The 18,627-nt window shown below is 38.8% G+C and overlaps 1 protein-coding gene across 8 annotated transcripts in view; it reads left to right on the forward strand.

The window, feature by feature from the left end:
• Positions 1-6,683, forward strand: part of Xiap (X-linked inhibitor of apoptosis) — a 47,873-nt gene extending 41,190 nt beyond the window's left edge. For 7 of the 8 annotated variants that reach the window (XM_063280279.1, XM_063280277.1, XM_063280278.1 and 4 more), the window contains one exon: positions 1,647-6,683. In XM_063280279.1, the coding sequence (XP_063136349.1) occupies positions 1,647-1,840 (194 nt within the window). In that variant the 3' untranslated portion in view covers positions 1,841-6,683. The remainder of the gene's footprint in view (positions 1-1,646) is intronic. The other variant, NM_022231.2, reaches the window with a different exon arrangement.
• Positions 6,684-18,627: the final 11,944 nt, after the last annotated feature.

Here is an 18,627-nt window from a genome sequence, read left to right on the forward strand (position 1 = left end):
CCGTGCTCTGTCTCTCCAGCATGCTTCAGTCATTTCTTTCACCTTCCTTTACTACCATCTCACTGGAGTATGTCAGACTCCTGTTGACTTGTCTGTGAACATGGCGTGCTACAGTGGATGTGTGTTTACTTATTGTACACCAAGTACCTAAGGAAGTGTTCACTGAGTGCTTTTACTTGAACAAAATTAAACTATTGCTTTCTGAACATGTTTTGGAAATAATGTTCCTTCTAGGACATAAAAAGGAGTGACGGCAGGCATGTTGGTACACTGTTAATCCCAGGATTCGGGAGGCAGACACAGGCAAATCTCTTAGTTCCAGGCTAGCCAGGACTTCATAGTGAGATACTGGATTTTGTTTTGTTTTTAAAAGGAGATACACAATTAAATAGGGACATGCATTTTTCCATAATGAGATGCATACAGTAAAGTAGTTCTTAGGCGACAAGCACTAGAAGTTAGCAGACAAACCTAGCAGGACTGGTGCAGTAGCTCAGTGGTTAAGGCACCTGCCCCCAAGCCCGAAGACCTGACTTGACGTCTGTAGACTCGGGAACTGTATGGTGCAAAAAGAGAACCAAGTCCTAAAAGCTGACCTCTTCATTTTTACACGTGTGCCACAATGTATGCACTCATACAACTATAAATCAATGTAATAAATTATTTTTTAGAAAGAAAGGAAACTTGTTTTTAAAAGATGCCACAAGAAGTAAGTGTGTGGCACAATGAATGGTATACAGTATCCTGAACTGCAGGATTCCTGACCCACCCCAAACACATAGACACACACAAACACACCAAAGGGGGAAGAACCTTCACGTAATTCTCATTTGAGGCCAGATTTATAAACCATTAATACACAGTGATTACAAAGATATGTAATGTATTCAGAGTAATGCCTGGTACAAAATATTTATGCTCTATTACTGTTGATTGTTGTTGCTGTTATCATATATGACTACAAATCATAGTTTTGTGGCATATTTGTTAGCATTTTACAAAATCTGTTTTGGCAAAGATTCAACTGTGCAGCTACTCCAGTATCCTCTATATGCTAATTACACCGAATGTTTTTGTTTGGGTGCCCTGCCAACATCTTAAATAGACTTGAAGCTGTAAAGCCTTTACCTCCTTTTATATTTCCAATCATCATCATTGCCTCCCTGACACATTAACAAACGCAACTTTAGTTCCTCTTTCCCTCTTTAGCCCTCACATCTAAGCACTAAATCCTACCCGTCCCACTGTATTGACCCTTTCCTGGAATTACTTAATGCCTTTCCATATGTTTGTACATTTACTTCATCCTTGCCTTTTCTGCCTGGTAATGTGTTGCCTATACTTAAATGTCCTCCTTGTCATGATGCCTTCCCCAACCACCCAGACAGAAGAACTTGTTCATCTTGCCCCAGAGCACTTTGTATGTAACTTGATTATAGCATGTTGCACTTTGTACTTACCCTCTCTGGCTGCAGCTCCCAGCCTCTCCCACTAGCATACAAGCTTCTTAAGAATTTGTGCTATGTCTGAGTCATTTTCATGTCTCCCAGGACTTGAGTGTCTGCCACGCAGGAGGGGTTCAATGTTTCAGTGAATTTAAACAACAAAACCCAAAACTAGTATATGTTGTTTTTCTCTTTATACAGACATCAGTACTGAAGAGCAGCTAAGGCGCCTACAAGAGGAGAAGCTTTGCAAAATCTGTATGGATAGAAATATTGCTATAGTTTTTGTTCCTTGTGGACATCTGGTCACTTGTAAACAGTGTGCGGAAGCAGTTGACAAATGTCCCATGTGCTGCACAGTCATTACGTTCAAGCAAAAAATTTTTATGTCTTAATCCAGCACCACAGTAGGCATGTTATGTTCTTCTTACTGCAATTGAATGTGTGATGTGAGCGAACTTTAAGTAATCAGCATCGCAGTCCATTAGCATCTGCTCCCAGATGGAAACAAATGTTAACAGCACTGTTTCAGGCTAATCTTCGAATTTCTGGATCTGAATGCCCGATCTTAGCTTATTAGCTGTTTTACCATTTATCCAGGGTTTGACACGTTAGAAACCTTAGACAAAGAAGCATTTTATAACTTTTCACATGTATATTTGTAGTACACTGACTTGTTTTCCGTGTGTAAGTGAATGAGTCACCTGCATTTTTCATTCCTTTTTTCATAAGCTTAACAAGCGGAGTGTTCTGTATAAGCAGGGAGGTTTGATTTAATCTGCCCAATCATTTTAATTTGCTTATTGTAAACAGGGAAAGAACTGTTCCACACTGGTTGGAGGATGAACATTGTTTTTAGATGTTTGTTTCTGTGTTTTAGGATTCTGTTCATTTACTTGGGATTTATTTACTTGGGAATTGTAAATGTACTTATATGAATATTTTTAAGTGATTTTGCCATCTCCTAAAAGATATCTAATGGTGGACTACCATCTAACTAGCATGTACTGACATAGAAAAGCATCACAGATATACTATGTATAAAATACAGATGGCAAAACACTATATTTATCTAGTTGGAGCCAAATCATCACATGTGTATTTTGTACCTGTACAGGACAAAAAGATTTGGAAAGATAAGTATCACACTCTTAAATGTATTTTTTCTTCAGGGGGTGGGGGATGGGTCTTAGAGGGCCTTATAGAGCCCTTCACTTTTTTCCATTTTTTTCTGTTTGAAGCTTTTATAAGTATGTATTACTTTTATAATCAGAATTCTTAGAAAATATTTTGCTGATTTAAAGGCTTAGGCATGTTCAAACGTCTGCAAAACTACTTATCGCTCAGTTTTAGCTTTTCTAATCCCGGAAGGCAGGCCAGTTAACTTTTCTGGTGCCAATGTGAAATTTAAATGTTTTTGTTTTACCTGCTTTGTGGATGAAAAATATTTCTGAGTGGTAGTTTTCTGACAGGTAGATCATGTCTTCTTATCTTGTTTCAAAATAAATATTTCTGATTTTGTAAAATGAAATATAAAATATGTCTCAGATCTTCCAATTAATTAGTAAGGATTCATCCTTAATCCTTGCTAGTTTAAGCCTGCCTAAGTCACTTTACTAAAAGATCTTTGTTAACCCAGTATTTTAACCATCTGTCTGCTTCTGTAGGTACCTGTAGATGCGTGTTTGTATACGGCTTGTAGTTTTAGTGTCAGCTCTCCATGTTGAGATTCTCAATGTTATTTTGTGTCCTAAAGTCTGATGTAGTTTTTGCTGTTAGGAAGATGAAGATGTATATAGTACAAATGTTCAGTCTATGATTGTTTTCTGTTTGTTTTCTTGACTAATAATGGTAGTGGATACTTTAAAAAGATTTTCTCAAGATCCTTAAAACATTGGAAATTGTAACATACTGACAAGAGTAGTTGTTTGAATATTTTTAACAACTTGTATAAGTCAATATGAATAAAATCCAAAGCTAAAATGCTTTATAAAACATGGGATTTACCTTAAGTAATTATCATGATAGACCTCTTGTAAAGACTGGTCTATTTTACTACAGACAACAGTTTGGGAGTGAAACTGTTACAATTTAGACTTTTCGTTGTATTTTCTAAGAGAAAGAGTATTGTTAGGTTCTCCTAACCTCTGTTGACTACTATGATAAGTGATGTTATTTTAATTGCAAATTTAAATAGAAACCAACAGAATTAAGTAACTGACTACCCTTTTTTCCTTCGCTTTTTTTTTTTTTAATAAAAATCCTTAGTTCTGTATAATGTCTTCTGCTTAGGTTAAGTTATATAATTGTTAGGTTGCATTTGATCTAAAATGACTAAGATTTCAATTTATATTTCAAGCATTTTACCAGGGAATAAAAGTGTTAGTTTTAAAAATCGCTTCCAAGGCACTTCAGGTCCAATTCATGTAGGTAGTTTGTTTTATCTAGTTGTTAGCCAAGGACTTAAGGACTGATTGTTTTCAAATAAGGCTTTTCTTGTTCTCAGAGCTTCACTCAGTTCATTAAAACTCCTTTAAAACCTGTGTGCTGAGAGTTAAGCAAGACCTCTTTTCTTGTCTTCATGAGTTGCGAAATTGAATTCATGGAGCTGATGTGGCTAACAAGTTTATTTTAGGAATTGTTTAGAAAATGCTGTTGCTTTGGGTTCTTAAAATCACAGCACTCCAACTCTAATCAAATTATTGGAGATTTACCAGAGTTTGTCTGAAATCACGCAAGAAAAAAAAAATCACTAGATCCTTTCCAATATAGTTGTGTAAAAATGGTCACTTGGAAGGTCACATTATAACCAGATCTGAATCACCACCCCTGAGAGAGTTCTCAGTGTCTGTGTATCAATGTTCTTTTTCTGTAAAAAGTTCACTCTCAGATTTCGAAGTAACCACCCATTTTACTACATATTAGTCATGTGAAATTTGAAGTTATTTTGCAGTAATTACTTGTATTTGTTATTTACTGTGTTGATCAAACTTTTTGTGAGTATTTAGCCTTTGTTAAAGTATTTTCTTTCTTCCTAGATGTTGCCTCTTCCTGTAGTTAGGGGTAGAGGCGAGGTGAGTGTAGTAAGTGAATACAATGTGATTTCGCTGTGCTAGGCTAGTTTGTTGTCTTGTTATTTACAGTGTGTTGTTATCTGTTCTTATTTTAGTAAGTAAGATTTATATTTTGAGCTCTCTGAATGGAAACTGCCACTCCAACATGAGCTGCATGCATTGTTCCCATTAGACCTACATCTTATTGTACTTCTGAGTACCTAGATACTGAATAAAAGAAAAGGAGAAATGAAGTAGACTATAATTGCTACTAATGAAACAGGAAAATGGGTGGAGAAATATATGACAGATACCATTTTAATGAAGAAAAGAACTAGCCAAATAGGCTTCACACCCTGAATTCAGATCCCCAGAACCCACACAAAAGCTGAGTGCATCCAGGTGGTACTAGCACACTCCTTTAACCCCAGCATTTGGGAGGCAGATCTCTCTTAGTTTGAAACCAGCCTGATCTGTAGAGCGAGTTCCAGGACAGGGAACCCTGTTTCACAAAACAAAACAAAGAAACAAAAAAAGCTAAGTGCACTAGGCCAGGTACCTGTATTCCCAAAATGCCTACCTGAAACAGGAAGTAGATAGGAGAATGTCCAGAAGCTCATGCTCATTGAATGGCGTATGTATTAACAAAGAGGTACCATGGTAAACAAAGTGGGAAGGTGAGGGCCCACCAAAACCCAAAGGTTCATGCACCATGGCAGGTATCCACTTACACTCACACACACACACACACACACACACACACACACACACACACACACACACAAAAGAGAAAAAATCAAAAGTATTAACACAACCATCTTCCAAGATGATGGAATGCAACTCGAGAACATCTTATATACTCTTAAGTGATGACTCTCATCCTAAAACTTTAGAATCCTCCATGGGTTTGTCTTGATGGAGGATCTTGGACTAAAGATTAAAAGAGGACCTGGAAAGATAACTCAACTGTTGTGAGACTTGCTGCTTTTTCAGAGGACCTAGGTTCAGTTCCCAGCACCTACATGATGACATGTAACTCCAGCTCTGGTGCCCTCTTCTGGCCTCCAAGGGCGCATGCATGCATGTATACATACACAGTCATACACACCTAAAATGAAAATAATCTTTGAAGCTTAAATGAAATTTCTGTTAACTTTTAGATACTATTATTTGTTTCGCTGGATGCTTCTTGAAACAAAGCTATAAATTGTAATAGTTTGATCCTTTAAAAATATTTAAATTACTTTTTCAAAATCTAGAAAAAGTATTCTTACTAAATTCAGTTGAGTTGTCCTAATAGAAACAGTCAACTTATTCCCATCTTAATGTTTTAGTTTGGCTCTGAAACACTTAGCACAATGTAGATTTCTTCCTTACATAATAAAGTCACAGACTATCAGAGCTAGAAATGACCTTAAGAGAGTCACTTATTCACACCACCACCACCACCTTCATTTTATTGTTGAGGCAACACCTCAAAGGAGAGGTGATTGGCTCCAGGTTATATAGCTAATTAGTGATAGATTCCTTACTGGGACATAGTTTGGAGTTGAAACCTTCAACTATGAGATTATGAGCCTCACCATACCGGCCGCTTGTCCTTGAAGTCTCAGGTGTTTTTCAACTGTTCATTCTATTACACTCTATTTTCACTGCACATTAAGTGGTGCTTTATAATTTCTGTAGTAGGACCATTGTTCATACTTTCAAATTAAACAGTATGACAATAATGCTTGAGTGTTAAAGTTCTCTTTTGGAGACTGAAGTTTGCAGATGTGAGTGCACATGTTTGGCATTTACTATGTGCTTATGTATTATTAATGGACATTTAAGATTACTGTTTGGTCACTGTCTATACTTACCAACAAACCTGCATTTTTAATTTGATGTAATAACGGCATAATGTAATTTCTGTTTTTGCATTTTTGTTATCCTTTACCCAAAAGACTGACCAATTGCTTTGTCATATTGTACTATATTTGTGAATATAATTTTATGACTCCTTTTTGTTCTTTTAATGGATACCTTTTCTTTCATTATGAAAACTTTTCATCCTGAAAACTTTCATTATGAAAATTATAGAGAGAATTGCTTTCTGCTCTATAATCTGTCATTTGTTATAGATTAAAGCTTATTTTTCTGTGAATAAAACTTATTCAATAAAGCACTATTCTTTAAAATGTTATCTTCTTTGTATTTGATTTTATTTGTTCTGTTGAGACAGGATCTCATGTTTTAACCCAGGCTACTGCCTTAAACTCAGTGTGGATGAAGGTGTCCTTGAACTTGTACCTCCTTAGTGCTGGGATCACCTGGCATTTGAAGCATTGAGGATCAAACCCAAGACTTCATGCATGCTAGATTCTACTAACTAAGGTAGCTAGAACTCAGGTCGGCAGGCTTGACAGCACGTACACTTACCCCCCCAGAGCCACCAACGGGACATACTCCATTCTTTGATACAATGTATCCATCAAAGTAATCAGCCAGATGGTAGTGGTCCATGACTTTAATCCCAGCACTCAGGAGGCAGAGGCAAGCAGATCTCTCAGTTCCAGAACAGCCAGGATTACCTAGAGAAACCTGCTGACATCCTGTTCTAAAACAAAGTAATTAATATTTTAAAAAATACATTGAAGTCAGGCCAAAAGTGTGATTCAGTGGCAGAGTACCTGCTGCTGAGAAAAGTAGCATACATGAGAACCTGGGTTTAATCCCCAGCACCAGGAAAGAGTACAGTCAACACCACTCTCCTCAAAGAGTAGCCTGTTTGTGTTCAAAGTTCATACAGCCGCTGTAAAAACAAAGTGCCAGCAAGTGAGGGGTCTATGAAGCACTGCCCCATTGAGGCAGGCACCAAAGGGATTTTTGTGAGTTAGGGTACATACTGGCCAGAGTTTCAAAATGTGAGAGCAATCCGGTATGATACAGGCTCCAATGGACAGGAATTTACAAGGAGCGGTTTCAAGTGACTATTGCCCTGTCCCTTCTAATAATCTACAATACAGGTTCTTAAATGAATTATATTCTAGCCGGGGATGATGGCAGATGTCTGTAAACCCAGCGTGTAGAAGGGAAAGACAAAGAGTTTAAGGCAAACTGAGGATACATGAGACCCGGTTTTCAAAAAGAAAAGGGTATTTCAGGCCATCTGTGTCAGGACTGGTTAATCTTTGACAGTATATTCACTGTCAAAATCATTGTCATCAAAAAACAAACAAGACTTGACAACACATCCACAACATATTTGAAATAGGTCTTAATCTCTAGTTCCAGATGGATTTAAACTTGGCAATCCTCTTGCCTCAGCCATCAAAGTGCTAAGACTAGGCATGAACCACTATTCCCAGTTCCCTTTCAGAAAATGTGTTTCTCCTTAGAGTATGCATTTGAGCTTTGTAAAGATAATCAGAACAATTCCCGATTGCTCATTGACCTTAAGCTACTCTGATCAAAGGCTGGCTGGCATGATGGTTCAGCAGGTAAAAGGTACCAACAAGCCTGATGACGAGTTTGAGTCTCAGAACCCAAGAAGAGAAGTGAATGCTGCCTATTTTCCCCTTGACTTCCACATGCACACTAGAGCACATATGTGTGCATGAACAAGACTACGAATGCACACACAGCAGACAAGAATTTTGAAAAACTACCCTTTGATGAAGCAATGAAAGTTAAGGATTTAAAAGCTCAGCTGTAGGTTCTGGTAGATGACAGCAACCGGATGAGACTGCAGAACGGATCTGCACTTGAACAGAGCCAATGCTACAGTGAAATGCGAGCCGTTAATTTGGAAGGAAAGGATTTCAGAGTTGGAAGGAGTCAGCCTTTCTAATTCATAATAATTAACAGTTCTGATTCTTTCTCAGTTCTGAAATTTTTAAAGTGTGGCACAAAAAAATAGAGGACTCTGTCTTTGGATGATGAGAATTGTGAATTGATACATGATATTGTAACCAAAATAACAGTCTTAATAGGTATAAGACTAGATGACAGTTTAGTATTTTAAGTCATAGTTTGTATGAGATTCCCAAAACAATATAATGGATCAGAATGAGAATAGCAAAGAAAATCTTTTGCATGTGCCTAGACTTGTTAACTTTAAGCTTCTGTATAATATTGGAAGAATACTGGTTTCAAATAAATACAGAATAAGAACCCAGGAGAATCAGATTTTCATTATTGTTTTTCCCCAGAAGAATTAAAATTGAAGAAAACCTAGGATATAATTAAATGGGATACTGTGTGTTGAAACAGAAGTCTCTCAAAACCTAATTTCCAACGTAGCTCAAGTCGGCCTGCTTTATTGCAGGCACACATGCACCATAATGTCTGGCTTTCAAAATCTTAATTATTTCAATAGCATTAATTTACTGTCAACATGTAGACATACATTTAGATAGTCTTAGCGTCTCCCAGGATGAAACCTAGAGAGTCACTTATATTAAGAATAGAATTACTCTGTCACTGAGCCATATTCCTAACCCCGCAAATATGTATTTTGCATGGGAAATTACCAATGTACATTTTAAAATAAGCTTTCATTGTATATTCATTTTCGTGTGCACGGGAGCACCTGCTGCTTCTTTAGCTTTATTCCATTACAAGGTACTGAGGATCTCCTTTTCATTCCCCTAGCTTATAGAAGGAGCTTTGCAGTTTTGACTAAGGCATCAAAAATATATTTTCTCATTAAATGCTGGAATTTATTTCGCCAGAAATTAGGCTCTGCTTCAGGCAGATCAGTAACAATTGCTCTGAGAAAAGGAAGGAAGGAAAGGAAGCAAGGAAGCAAGGAAGGAAGAGAAAAGAAGACACAGCAGTGTTTTTGTAAACACCAACTGATGTTCAAAAGAACTGTTATTAAAACAACAGACCCCCCCCCAATAAAGTTAACCTTTTTTAAAGTTAATCTTCTGAAGTAGGGAAATAACTTCTAAAAATATTTTTGATTGAATATTCAAACATGGATCATGGTTCTTTGTAAAAAATTAACAAATGTTTATGTTAATCATTAAGGAGAATGTCCTAGCTGATCTGGAAAAACCGGTTTTTCTTTCAACATTTTATTTGATTATTAAGATGAAATATACTGTACTTAGCTTTCTATTATAAAATTTTCAGATGTTACATTTTATGTGAGCTATAAGAATGGAAAAAGCAAGTGCTAACAATATTTATAAACCAATATTTTTCACTAACTGAAAAACATAACAAAAAATAATAATTCATGCGGGTAGCCATTCCTCTTTCTTCTTCCCTATGGGATTATGAAGACCATGTGAGAAAATGTACATGAGAGATATTTAAAAGGAATAAACCCTCTGTGAGTCTGAAGAATCATTCATCTAATTAGAGTGTGTGAACTAATTACAGGTTAGTTTCACACAAAATGAAACAGTTGAAGACCAGTGTCTGATTAATCAGGGATGTAGGATGATGAAATGCATTTATGGCCATTTTCATAGCTCTCAAAATGCTTTCCATCCATTTTTTCGTTCCCTTCCACTCTACATCATCAAGTGTAGTGTTTAAATCAGAAGAATATGTATAAATGCTCAGGGGGAATTAGAGAAATTGTTGCTATGGAAAATCAGGAAAATTATGTTCTTAAGCCATGCCATTTAATTGACCTTCAGATAGGGAGGTGGGGATGTAGCTCAGTGGTAGAGCACTTTGACTAGTCCTAGGTTCAGTCCCCAACATTACAACAAGAACAACAAACCAGTAATGACCGTCACATAAAAATTTGGGGGCGGTTATCAGTGTTTTAACGTGACTATAAAAGCATGTCAAACATATTGAGGCCCAATAATTTATGTTCTCAAAGGGTTTCTAGACACATCACTAAAACCAATTTTCAAAGTACTTTACCCACTTCATGTTTAACTTCCCTCTCAAAGGGACTGTTCCTTGTAATTCTTAAAATAGTAAAAAAGCCACAGTGAAATTAAGTGACTTACCCAAACTCCTACAGGTAAGTAGAGCCATGTCACAAGAGCCCTCACTTCTATTACATTTATTTCTTTCATGTGTGTGTGTGTATCCATTCTCTTGCTACTTGTGGTTTCTTCTTTCTTCCACCCTGCCAACCCCCTAACACTAGGTAGGAGAGAAAAGATGGAGGAGAAAGGGGGCATCATTATCCATAGACTTCCTTCCTGGGGCATATTTGATCTCCACCACCAGGATACCAAACTTCTTATTGTTTCTTCAACCCTGCCCCTCAGGGTCCTAGCATTTATATACTCTAAAATGTCCCCAGAATTCCAAAGGTTACACAATCATAGAAACGATCTGCAGCTGGCAAAATCACACCCCTACTAAAGCACGAGGCAAATCATAGTCAGCTGCTGTGGACAGTCTGAAGCAGCTCCATATTCCACACCTGGGATTAAAATGAAAGCACATTCCCATAAGATGTCTGCGTTTTTCAAAGAAACCAAAATTCTCACTACATGTATGTGTGTGGGTATGCATGGCACAGAATATATGTAGAGGTGAAAGGACCAGTTGTAGGAGTCAGTTCTCTACTTCCACCCAGTGGGCTCCAGGTGGTCAAACTTGGCTGCAAGTGCCTTTACCCACTGAGCCATCTTGACCACCCAAGAACCCTCACTTCTACTCTTTTAACACCTTGTCATTTTATCTCTCATTCATTATATCTGTGCCATGTATATAATTTACAGCTGAGGAACCCTAGACATAGAGGTTATATGACTCACCAAAATCATATGGTGAAGAACAGTCAAGCTGTTCTTATAGGCAGTAAAGCTGTTTCTAGCTAACTTTAGGCATTAGTTACATTGGCTGCCTTGCTGTCTGACATGTATGCATCCAGATCCAGGCCCTTGGACTCTTTTATTGTTGTTGTTTTGTTTGTTTTAGTTTTTGGATTTTTTTAGGGTTTTCTGCTTTTATTGTTTTGTTTTTTGTCATGGCAAGACACGGCTGGCCATATGATACCAAGGCACAAAAACAAATTATAGGTGATACATGGGTGTGTGGAGTCCTTAATCTGACTGCTTTAATTTGAACCTTGCCTGTCTAGGTGATTAAACTTGATAAAATGACTAAAAATTCAAAAGCTGTATGTACATTTTAAATTTCAGTTTTGAGGGGAATGGCACGGTATGAATCAGTGGTGCATTCAAAATGTACAGGCAGGAGGATCAGGAATTTGAGGCCATACTGGGTGACATGCTGACACTGTGTCTCCAAACAAACAGAAAGGGAGTTTGGAAATGGGTGCTGAGAGGAGGGCTTACCTGATGTGCTTGAAGCACTAAGTTCTATAAACTATTTTATTCCATTGACGAGGCAAATACTGTATGTTAGGATATCGCCACATGTCGTCCTATAGTCACTGTGTTCCCATTGGTGAGGATACTACCTAGTCCATTAGAAGGTCATTACCGGACACTAGGTTCTTTTCAGTTCAGCATATAATGTGTTGAATGAACATCATGTGAAAGAATGAATGAACAAATGTGATGGGAAAACTAAAAGCTGAACATGGAAAAACTATGTTCTAAAATAAAATTAATGCTGACTATTCTAAAAATGTATTTTCTTTGAGGAAGCTATATTAGTAACTTTTTTTTTTGCTGGATCACTGAGGGAAGTCTGTCATGGTAGAGAAGGCTGTTGGTGAAAGTGGCTGAAGCTGTGGTCTCAGGGGCAGATGCCCGGCTACACCACTTTCAGCATCAGGAAATGAGGGTGTGATGGTTTGTATACGCTTGAGCCAGGAAGTGGCACTATTAGGAGGTGTAGCCTTGTTGGAGTAGTTGTGTCACTATGGACATGGGCTTTAAGACCCTCATCCTAGCTGCCTGGAAGCCAGTCTTCTGTTTGCCTTCAGATGAAGATGTAGAACTCTCAGTTCCTCCTGCACCATGCCTGCCTGGATGCTGCCATGCCCCTGCCTTGATGATAATGGACCTGTAAGCCAGACCCAATTACATGTTGTCCTTATAAGAGTTGCCTTAGTCATGGCATCTGTACACAGCAGTAAAACCCTAAGACAAAGGGCGCTCAACTTGGCTCTACTTTCTGATTTTATTCAGTCCCGGACCCCAGTTCATGGGCTGATGCCACTCACACTCAGGCTAAACTTTCCCTCCTTAGTCAAGGCCTTTGGAAACTCTCACAGACACACTCAGAAGTTTGTCTCCTAGGGAAGACAGCGAAGAGTAAGAATCACAGGGAACAGGGTTTCACTATGAAGCCCACGCTGGACTGGGCATCTCAATCTTACTGCATTTGCCTCCAAAATTTAGGGATTGCAGGCACTCTGCCACATTCTTTGTAAAACAAACATAAAACATCTACTGTGTGTCAGCAGGCTGTGTTCTAGACTTCCTGTCAGAGAGCATCGAAGGGCAAAAGGAGGTTTGTCTAGTTCAAATGGTGTAGGGGAAGGTATGATGAAAGTGTTCAGAGAAGGGAGCCTTAAAACACTGGAGGACAAGAGTGCTGGCTGCAGAGAAACAACCCAGAGTTCAGAATCACAAAGCTGGGCTATCTGAAGAACTGGAAAATGGGACGGTTTGGTTTGTTTTCAGACAAGGTCTCACTATGTTGCCTATGTAGGTCAGGCTGACTCCTCCCCCTCAGGCTGCCAGGTAGGTAGCTGGCATTACAAGTGCACCCTGCTGGGGTTGGGGATTTAGCTCAGTGGTAGAGCGCAAGCGCAAGGCCCTGGGTTCGGTCCCCAGCTCTGAAAAAAAGAAAAAAAAAAAAAAAAGAAAAGGAAAAAAAAAAAGTGCACCCTGCTATGCCCAGTCTTAAAAATGGAAGTTTGAAGAGATCCGAAGGCATTTATTGAGACTCTTCCAGGCTACTTGTAGTTTTCTTTTTTGATAGTGCTGGGACTAGAAATCAGTGCTCTTGTGTATGTTGGAGAAGCACAGTATCCCGTTAGCTGCATCAGCAACGCTTAGCGTCTTTATTTGCACTACATCTTCTGGGATGTCTGTTTAAGATAACTTTGCTCTGCTTCCCTCTTCCCCACTGCCACATTGAAGGAATGAAGACTGAAGGAGGTGCACTGAACTTCAGAGAAAGAAAGTAGTTGTTTCCTCCAGCTGGTTTTGTGGTGTATGCCGGAACCTTAGGAAAACAATATCCTTCCACTTGGCAATGGTCATCTAGTCTCAATCTTTTCTGGGGTGGATGAACAATACAGGCCTTATAGGCTCCTCCTTATTGAAATATATCTTCAAATCAAACGACTTTGGGGCTGGAGAGACGGCTACGTGGTTAAGAACTCTTCCTGCTCCCCTAGAGGACCCAAGTTTGCTTTCTAGCACCAATATGAGGTGGCTCCCAACCACTTGCGGTTCCAGCGCCCTCTTCCATCCTCATTGGCCATCTGTGCACATGCGGCCCACACAGACTCACCGACATATATACATATTACATAAAAAAAACAATACCACGTCTCATATATAAACCTGGCTGGCCTGAAACTCAATATGTAAAGCAACGAGGCTTCCACCTCACGGAGATCCACTTGTCTCTGCCTTCTAAATGCTGGAATTGAAGACATTAACCACCATCTGGACCATGTTGGTGCATGGCTTTAATCTCAGCCCTCAAGAGGCAGAGGCAAGTGGATTTCTGGGAGTTCAAGGAAAGTCTGATCTACAGTGCTAGTTCTAGGACAGTCAAGGCTATACACAGAAACCCTATCTTGAAAAAAAAAAGCAAACAGGTTTTTTTTAGTTAAGTTAATTTGTCTACTTATCTTAATGAATTATTAGCCTTTTCATTTTATTAAGCTAAATTGTATTATATGCTTGCTGGAAATTCTGGGAAGTAGGATAGAAAAAAAAAAAGAAAAGAAAACTTAGAGGGCTGGGGTATGGCATGTGCTTAGAATATACAATGTCCTTGGCTCCATTCTCTGTGCTGGGCAAAAAATAAAAAAATAAAATAAAACAAAAAAAATAAAGGAGTGAGTACAAATGTCCTGTGGTAGATGCTAGAGTGGGTGGTATAGACCTTAGCTTTGTAAACTGTGTGTAACTAGTCCATATAAATGTGCGAGTCATGAAAAATTTAGCAAGAGTGGAGGGTTTCTAAATGTGTGACAACAAAAATTAATTCAAAATGTGCTCCTGTAGCACATCACCTATGTCCACTGCATCCTTGCTTTTGAACATAGCACATGAATGCTTTGCACTGTACAGGCCAATAAACACTGCATGAAGCACCTTGACTCAGATGTAAAACTATTTTGTATTATTTAATCCGTGTTTCTATCATACATAGACAGCTTTCTGCTCTTTTGGAAATGTAAATGGTATAATTATCTATAACAAAAGATAATACCCTTATCATGTAAATGTCCAATCAGTCAATCTCCCATTGTATTGCAATAGAATCTTAAATTTTGTAGGCTGTGGAGATGAGTCAGTGGTTAGCTCTTCCAGAGGACCTGGTTTTGGTTCCCAGCACCGAGATGGTAGTTCACAACCATTGTAACTCCAACTTCAGCAGTTCCAAGGCCCTCTTCTTGCTTCCTTTGGCCTCCAGCACACATGAGGTGCAAAAACAAGCATTCAGGCAAAACACTCAAATAAAATAAAGATTATCCTTTAAAGAAAAAAAAACATTATTTTAAAAATTGATGTTAGAGTTCCTGTCTTGATATTCCTAACAAACTGTTCAGGTGACTGGAGAAGTGGCTCAGTGGTTATGACTGTCTACTGCTGTTCTTGCAGAACCTGAACTCAGTTCCTAGTACTCATGTCGGAGATCTCACAGTTGACTCTACTGCCTGCTCTGTGGGATCCAATGCCTCTGACTTTCAAGGACACCAGAACTACCCCCCACACACACCCACACACCCACACACCCACACATAATTTTAAAAATAAAAACAAATGTTTTTTTAAAAGTCATTCAATGCATGAGGGCATGACATAAAGAAAACATTTCTAACAATTTTGAAAATGGCACTAAACATCTTTCTGCCACTTTATGCTATATATTTATGTAAACTGGCATTATCACAATGACAATTACAAAAATCAAAACACTAATAAACTGAAAATTTTGAACATTTACTCTATGTCCTGCAGTGTCAAATATTTAGCCAAGTTTTTCTTTTTTGTGCAAAAATAAACACAACCACCTTAGTATGCAAATTTAACCAACCGTAAGGTTCTATCTATTCAAAAGAATTATTTCTAAATAAATTTTTGATTTATTATTGGAAAAAGTTTGATCTGTGAACTTCTTTCATAGTTCTGTATTCTCAGGGTGAGGTAAAAATTTCTAACATAAAAAGAAAATTTTCATGGGTTCTGAGTGGAAAAGATTAAGAAGCCCTGGTGTAGACTGTTAGCACAACAGGAACATAGAGCTCAAATACTCTATGGCCCAATACATGCTGAAGTTTGATGAAAATAATGCCATTGGAGCTGGATGGATGGGTCAATAGCTAAGGGCACTGGTTGCTTTTCCAGACGTTCAATTCTCAGCATCCACATGGCAACCTACAGCTCAAGGGATCTGACACCCTCACACAGAAAGATGCAGGCAGAACAACAATGCACATGAAATAAAATTAATTAAACAAATAAATAATGCCATCAAACCTAAGGGAGCTGAGAACATTCTAAACCTTATAGCAATACAATTGTGAAGAGTGTGTGTGTGTGTGTGTGTGTGTGTGTGTGTGTGTGTTTTGTTCTCTATTATTCTATCTAAGGTTAATGTTAGAAAACTACAAAGCCCAGGCTATTACAGTCCAGACTGATGTGTGTGTGTGTGTGTGTGTGTGTGTGTGTGTGCTAGCATGTATCTTCGATATTTAAAACGCATTTCCATATGCATCCTATATAATTGGGTAATAAGTATTCAAACAGCATTTCATCTCAGGGAGAATTAAGCCTCTTTTGCTTCCAACCACTACCAACAAACAAACAAACAAAAAGAAGCCAGAATTCATTTAAAGCACAATTCAAAACACTCCTTCATCTGGAAGTGGTTCATTAATTCAGATGACAAATTGGGAATAGTAGCAACTGAGCGAGTGATTCATGATGATTGAAGGTGCCTCGTAACCTTTCTGTCTCCATTTCTTCATTGGTCTGTAGGGAATCGTGGTTTCATGGAAGTGTTATGAAAAATAATTAAGATTGGTAATGCACTTTGAGATCCATGGATGAATCGTGCTTTCAAAGGGCATAATTACACACAGCAGTGAGTCTCTCAGACATGCTTCTCCTTTAATAGGTATTCAAAATAACAGTGCTCAGGTAGGTCCTCCTGTTCTCAAGTGACTACTACATTATTTAGCCATGGATACCAACTCCCTTTAAAATACTATGTAGCAGTTTATGGTGTCACACACTTGCAGTTCCAGTACTCTGGAGGCTGAGGGAAGAGGATCATTGCAAATTCAAGGCCAGCCTGCACAAATAGGGAATTGCAGGTCAGCTAAGGCTTTGTAGTGAACCCCCCTTGTATACACACACACACACACACACACACACACACACACACACACACACACACACTAATTCTTTGGGTTTTCCTTTCTCTTGTTTCACAGTTTTCCCAGTGAACTTAGTTCATCCATCTGCTCTGTGAGAACAGGCAACAAAGAATGTAAAAGATCAGCTTAATCATGTCATTGAACTCCAGGGGAGATCTTCATCTTTTAAAACATTAATTAACATGACTCTAGGGACAAAATCCAGACCTCATGCATGCAATAGAAGGTCCCCTGACAGTGAGTTGGGAGGGAAAGGTATTTGTTACCAAGCCCATGGACAGGAGTTTGATACTCCTGACCAACCTAGTAGAAAGACAAAACTAACTTCCACAAGCTGTCCTCTGACTTCAACATATACCCAAATGAATGAATGCAATTTTAAAAGAATGGTGGAGACAGGCGTGCTGGCTCATGACTTTAACCTTAGCACTTGGGAGGCAGAGACAAACAGATCTCTGTGAATTCCAGACTAGCCAGGGCTACATATTGAAACCCTGTGTCTTAGTTACTTGTCTATTGCTGTGATAAAACACCAATGCAACTTGTAAAACGTGTAATCAGGCTTACAATTCCAGAAAGTCCATGATGTCGGAGCAAAGGCGTACCAGCAGGGTCAGCTGAGGGCTCACATATCAAACCTCAAGCAGCAGGCACGGGGTCCACTGGAAATGGCAAAAGTGTTTTGAAAACTCAAAGTCTACCCACGGGGACATACCACCTCCAGTAAGGCCATTCCTCCTTACCCTCCCCCAAAAGTCGCCTACTGAGGATCAGGTACTTAAATGCTTGAGAGTCACGGTAGACAACTCATTAAGACCACCATACCCTTTCTTTTTAAAAATCACTTTAAAAAATTTTTGAGATTATAATTAAATCATTTTCCCCTTTCATGTCCTTCCTCCAAGCCCTCCCATAAACCCCTCCTTGCTCTCTCTTTCTTTTTTTTTTTTTTTTTTTTTTTGGTTCTTTTTTCGGAGCTGGGGACCGAACCCAGGGCCTTGCGGTTCCTAGGCAAGCGCTCTACCACTCAGCTAAATCCCCAGCCCCGCTCTCTCTTTCAAATTCATGAGTTCTTTCCTCATTAATTGGTGTTTCATAATATGTGTGTGTATGAATACATATATGTATCTTATGTATATATTCCAAAATACACAAATACGAACTGCTTAGTCCATATGTTCGTTATTATGTTTTCAGGACTGACCATTTGTTATTGGACAACCAGTTCTCCCGCTCTCAGCGGAGAGAGTTGACCATAATTCTTTGCCTGCCCTTGTTAGCATATCTGTTTCCCGAGCCCAGCTCATGCATAGGCCATTATGCTGGTGAGACTACGGATGCAGCTTCTGGCATTCCTAGGCAAAACAATCTCTTAGCAAGCTTCTTGATCCTGTGACTCTTACACTCTTCCAGCCCCCTGTCCTGCAAGATTCCCCCCCAGCCTTGGTTGTGGGAGTTGTGTTGTAAATGTATCAGGAGACACTGTGTTCCACAGCTCTCTATTCTGATTGGCTCTGATTTGATGGACTGTTGTTCATCTGTTGCCAGGAGAAGTTCCCTTGATGAGGGATACTCCATTTAGCTGTGGGTATAAGCGCAGATACTTAGAATGCAGTTAGCA

This window comes from Rattus norvegicus, chromosome X (genome assembly GCF_036323735.1).
Source record: "Rattus norvegicus strain BN/NHsdMcwi chromosome X, GRCr8, whole genome shotgun sequence".
In the NCBI taxonomy this organism is placed as follows: Eukaryota; Metazoa; Chordata; class Mammalia; order Rodentia; family Muridae; genus Rattus; species Rattus norvegicus.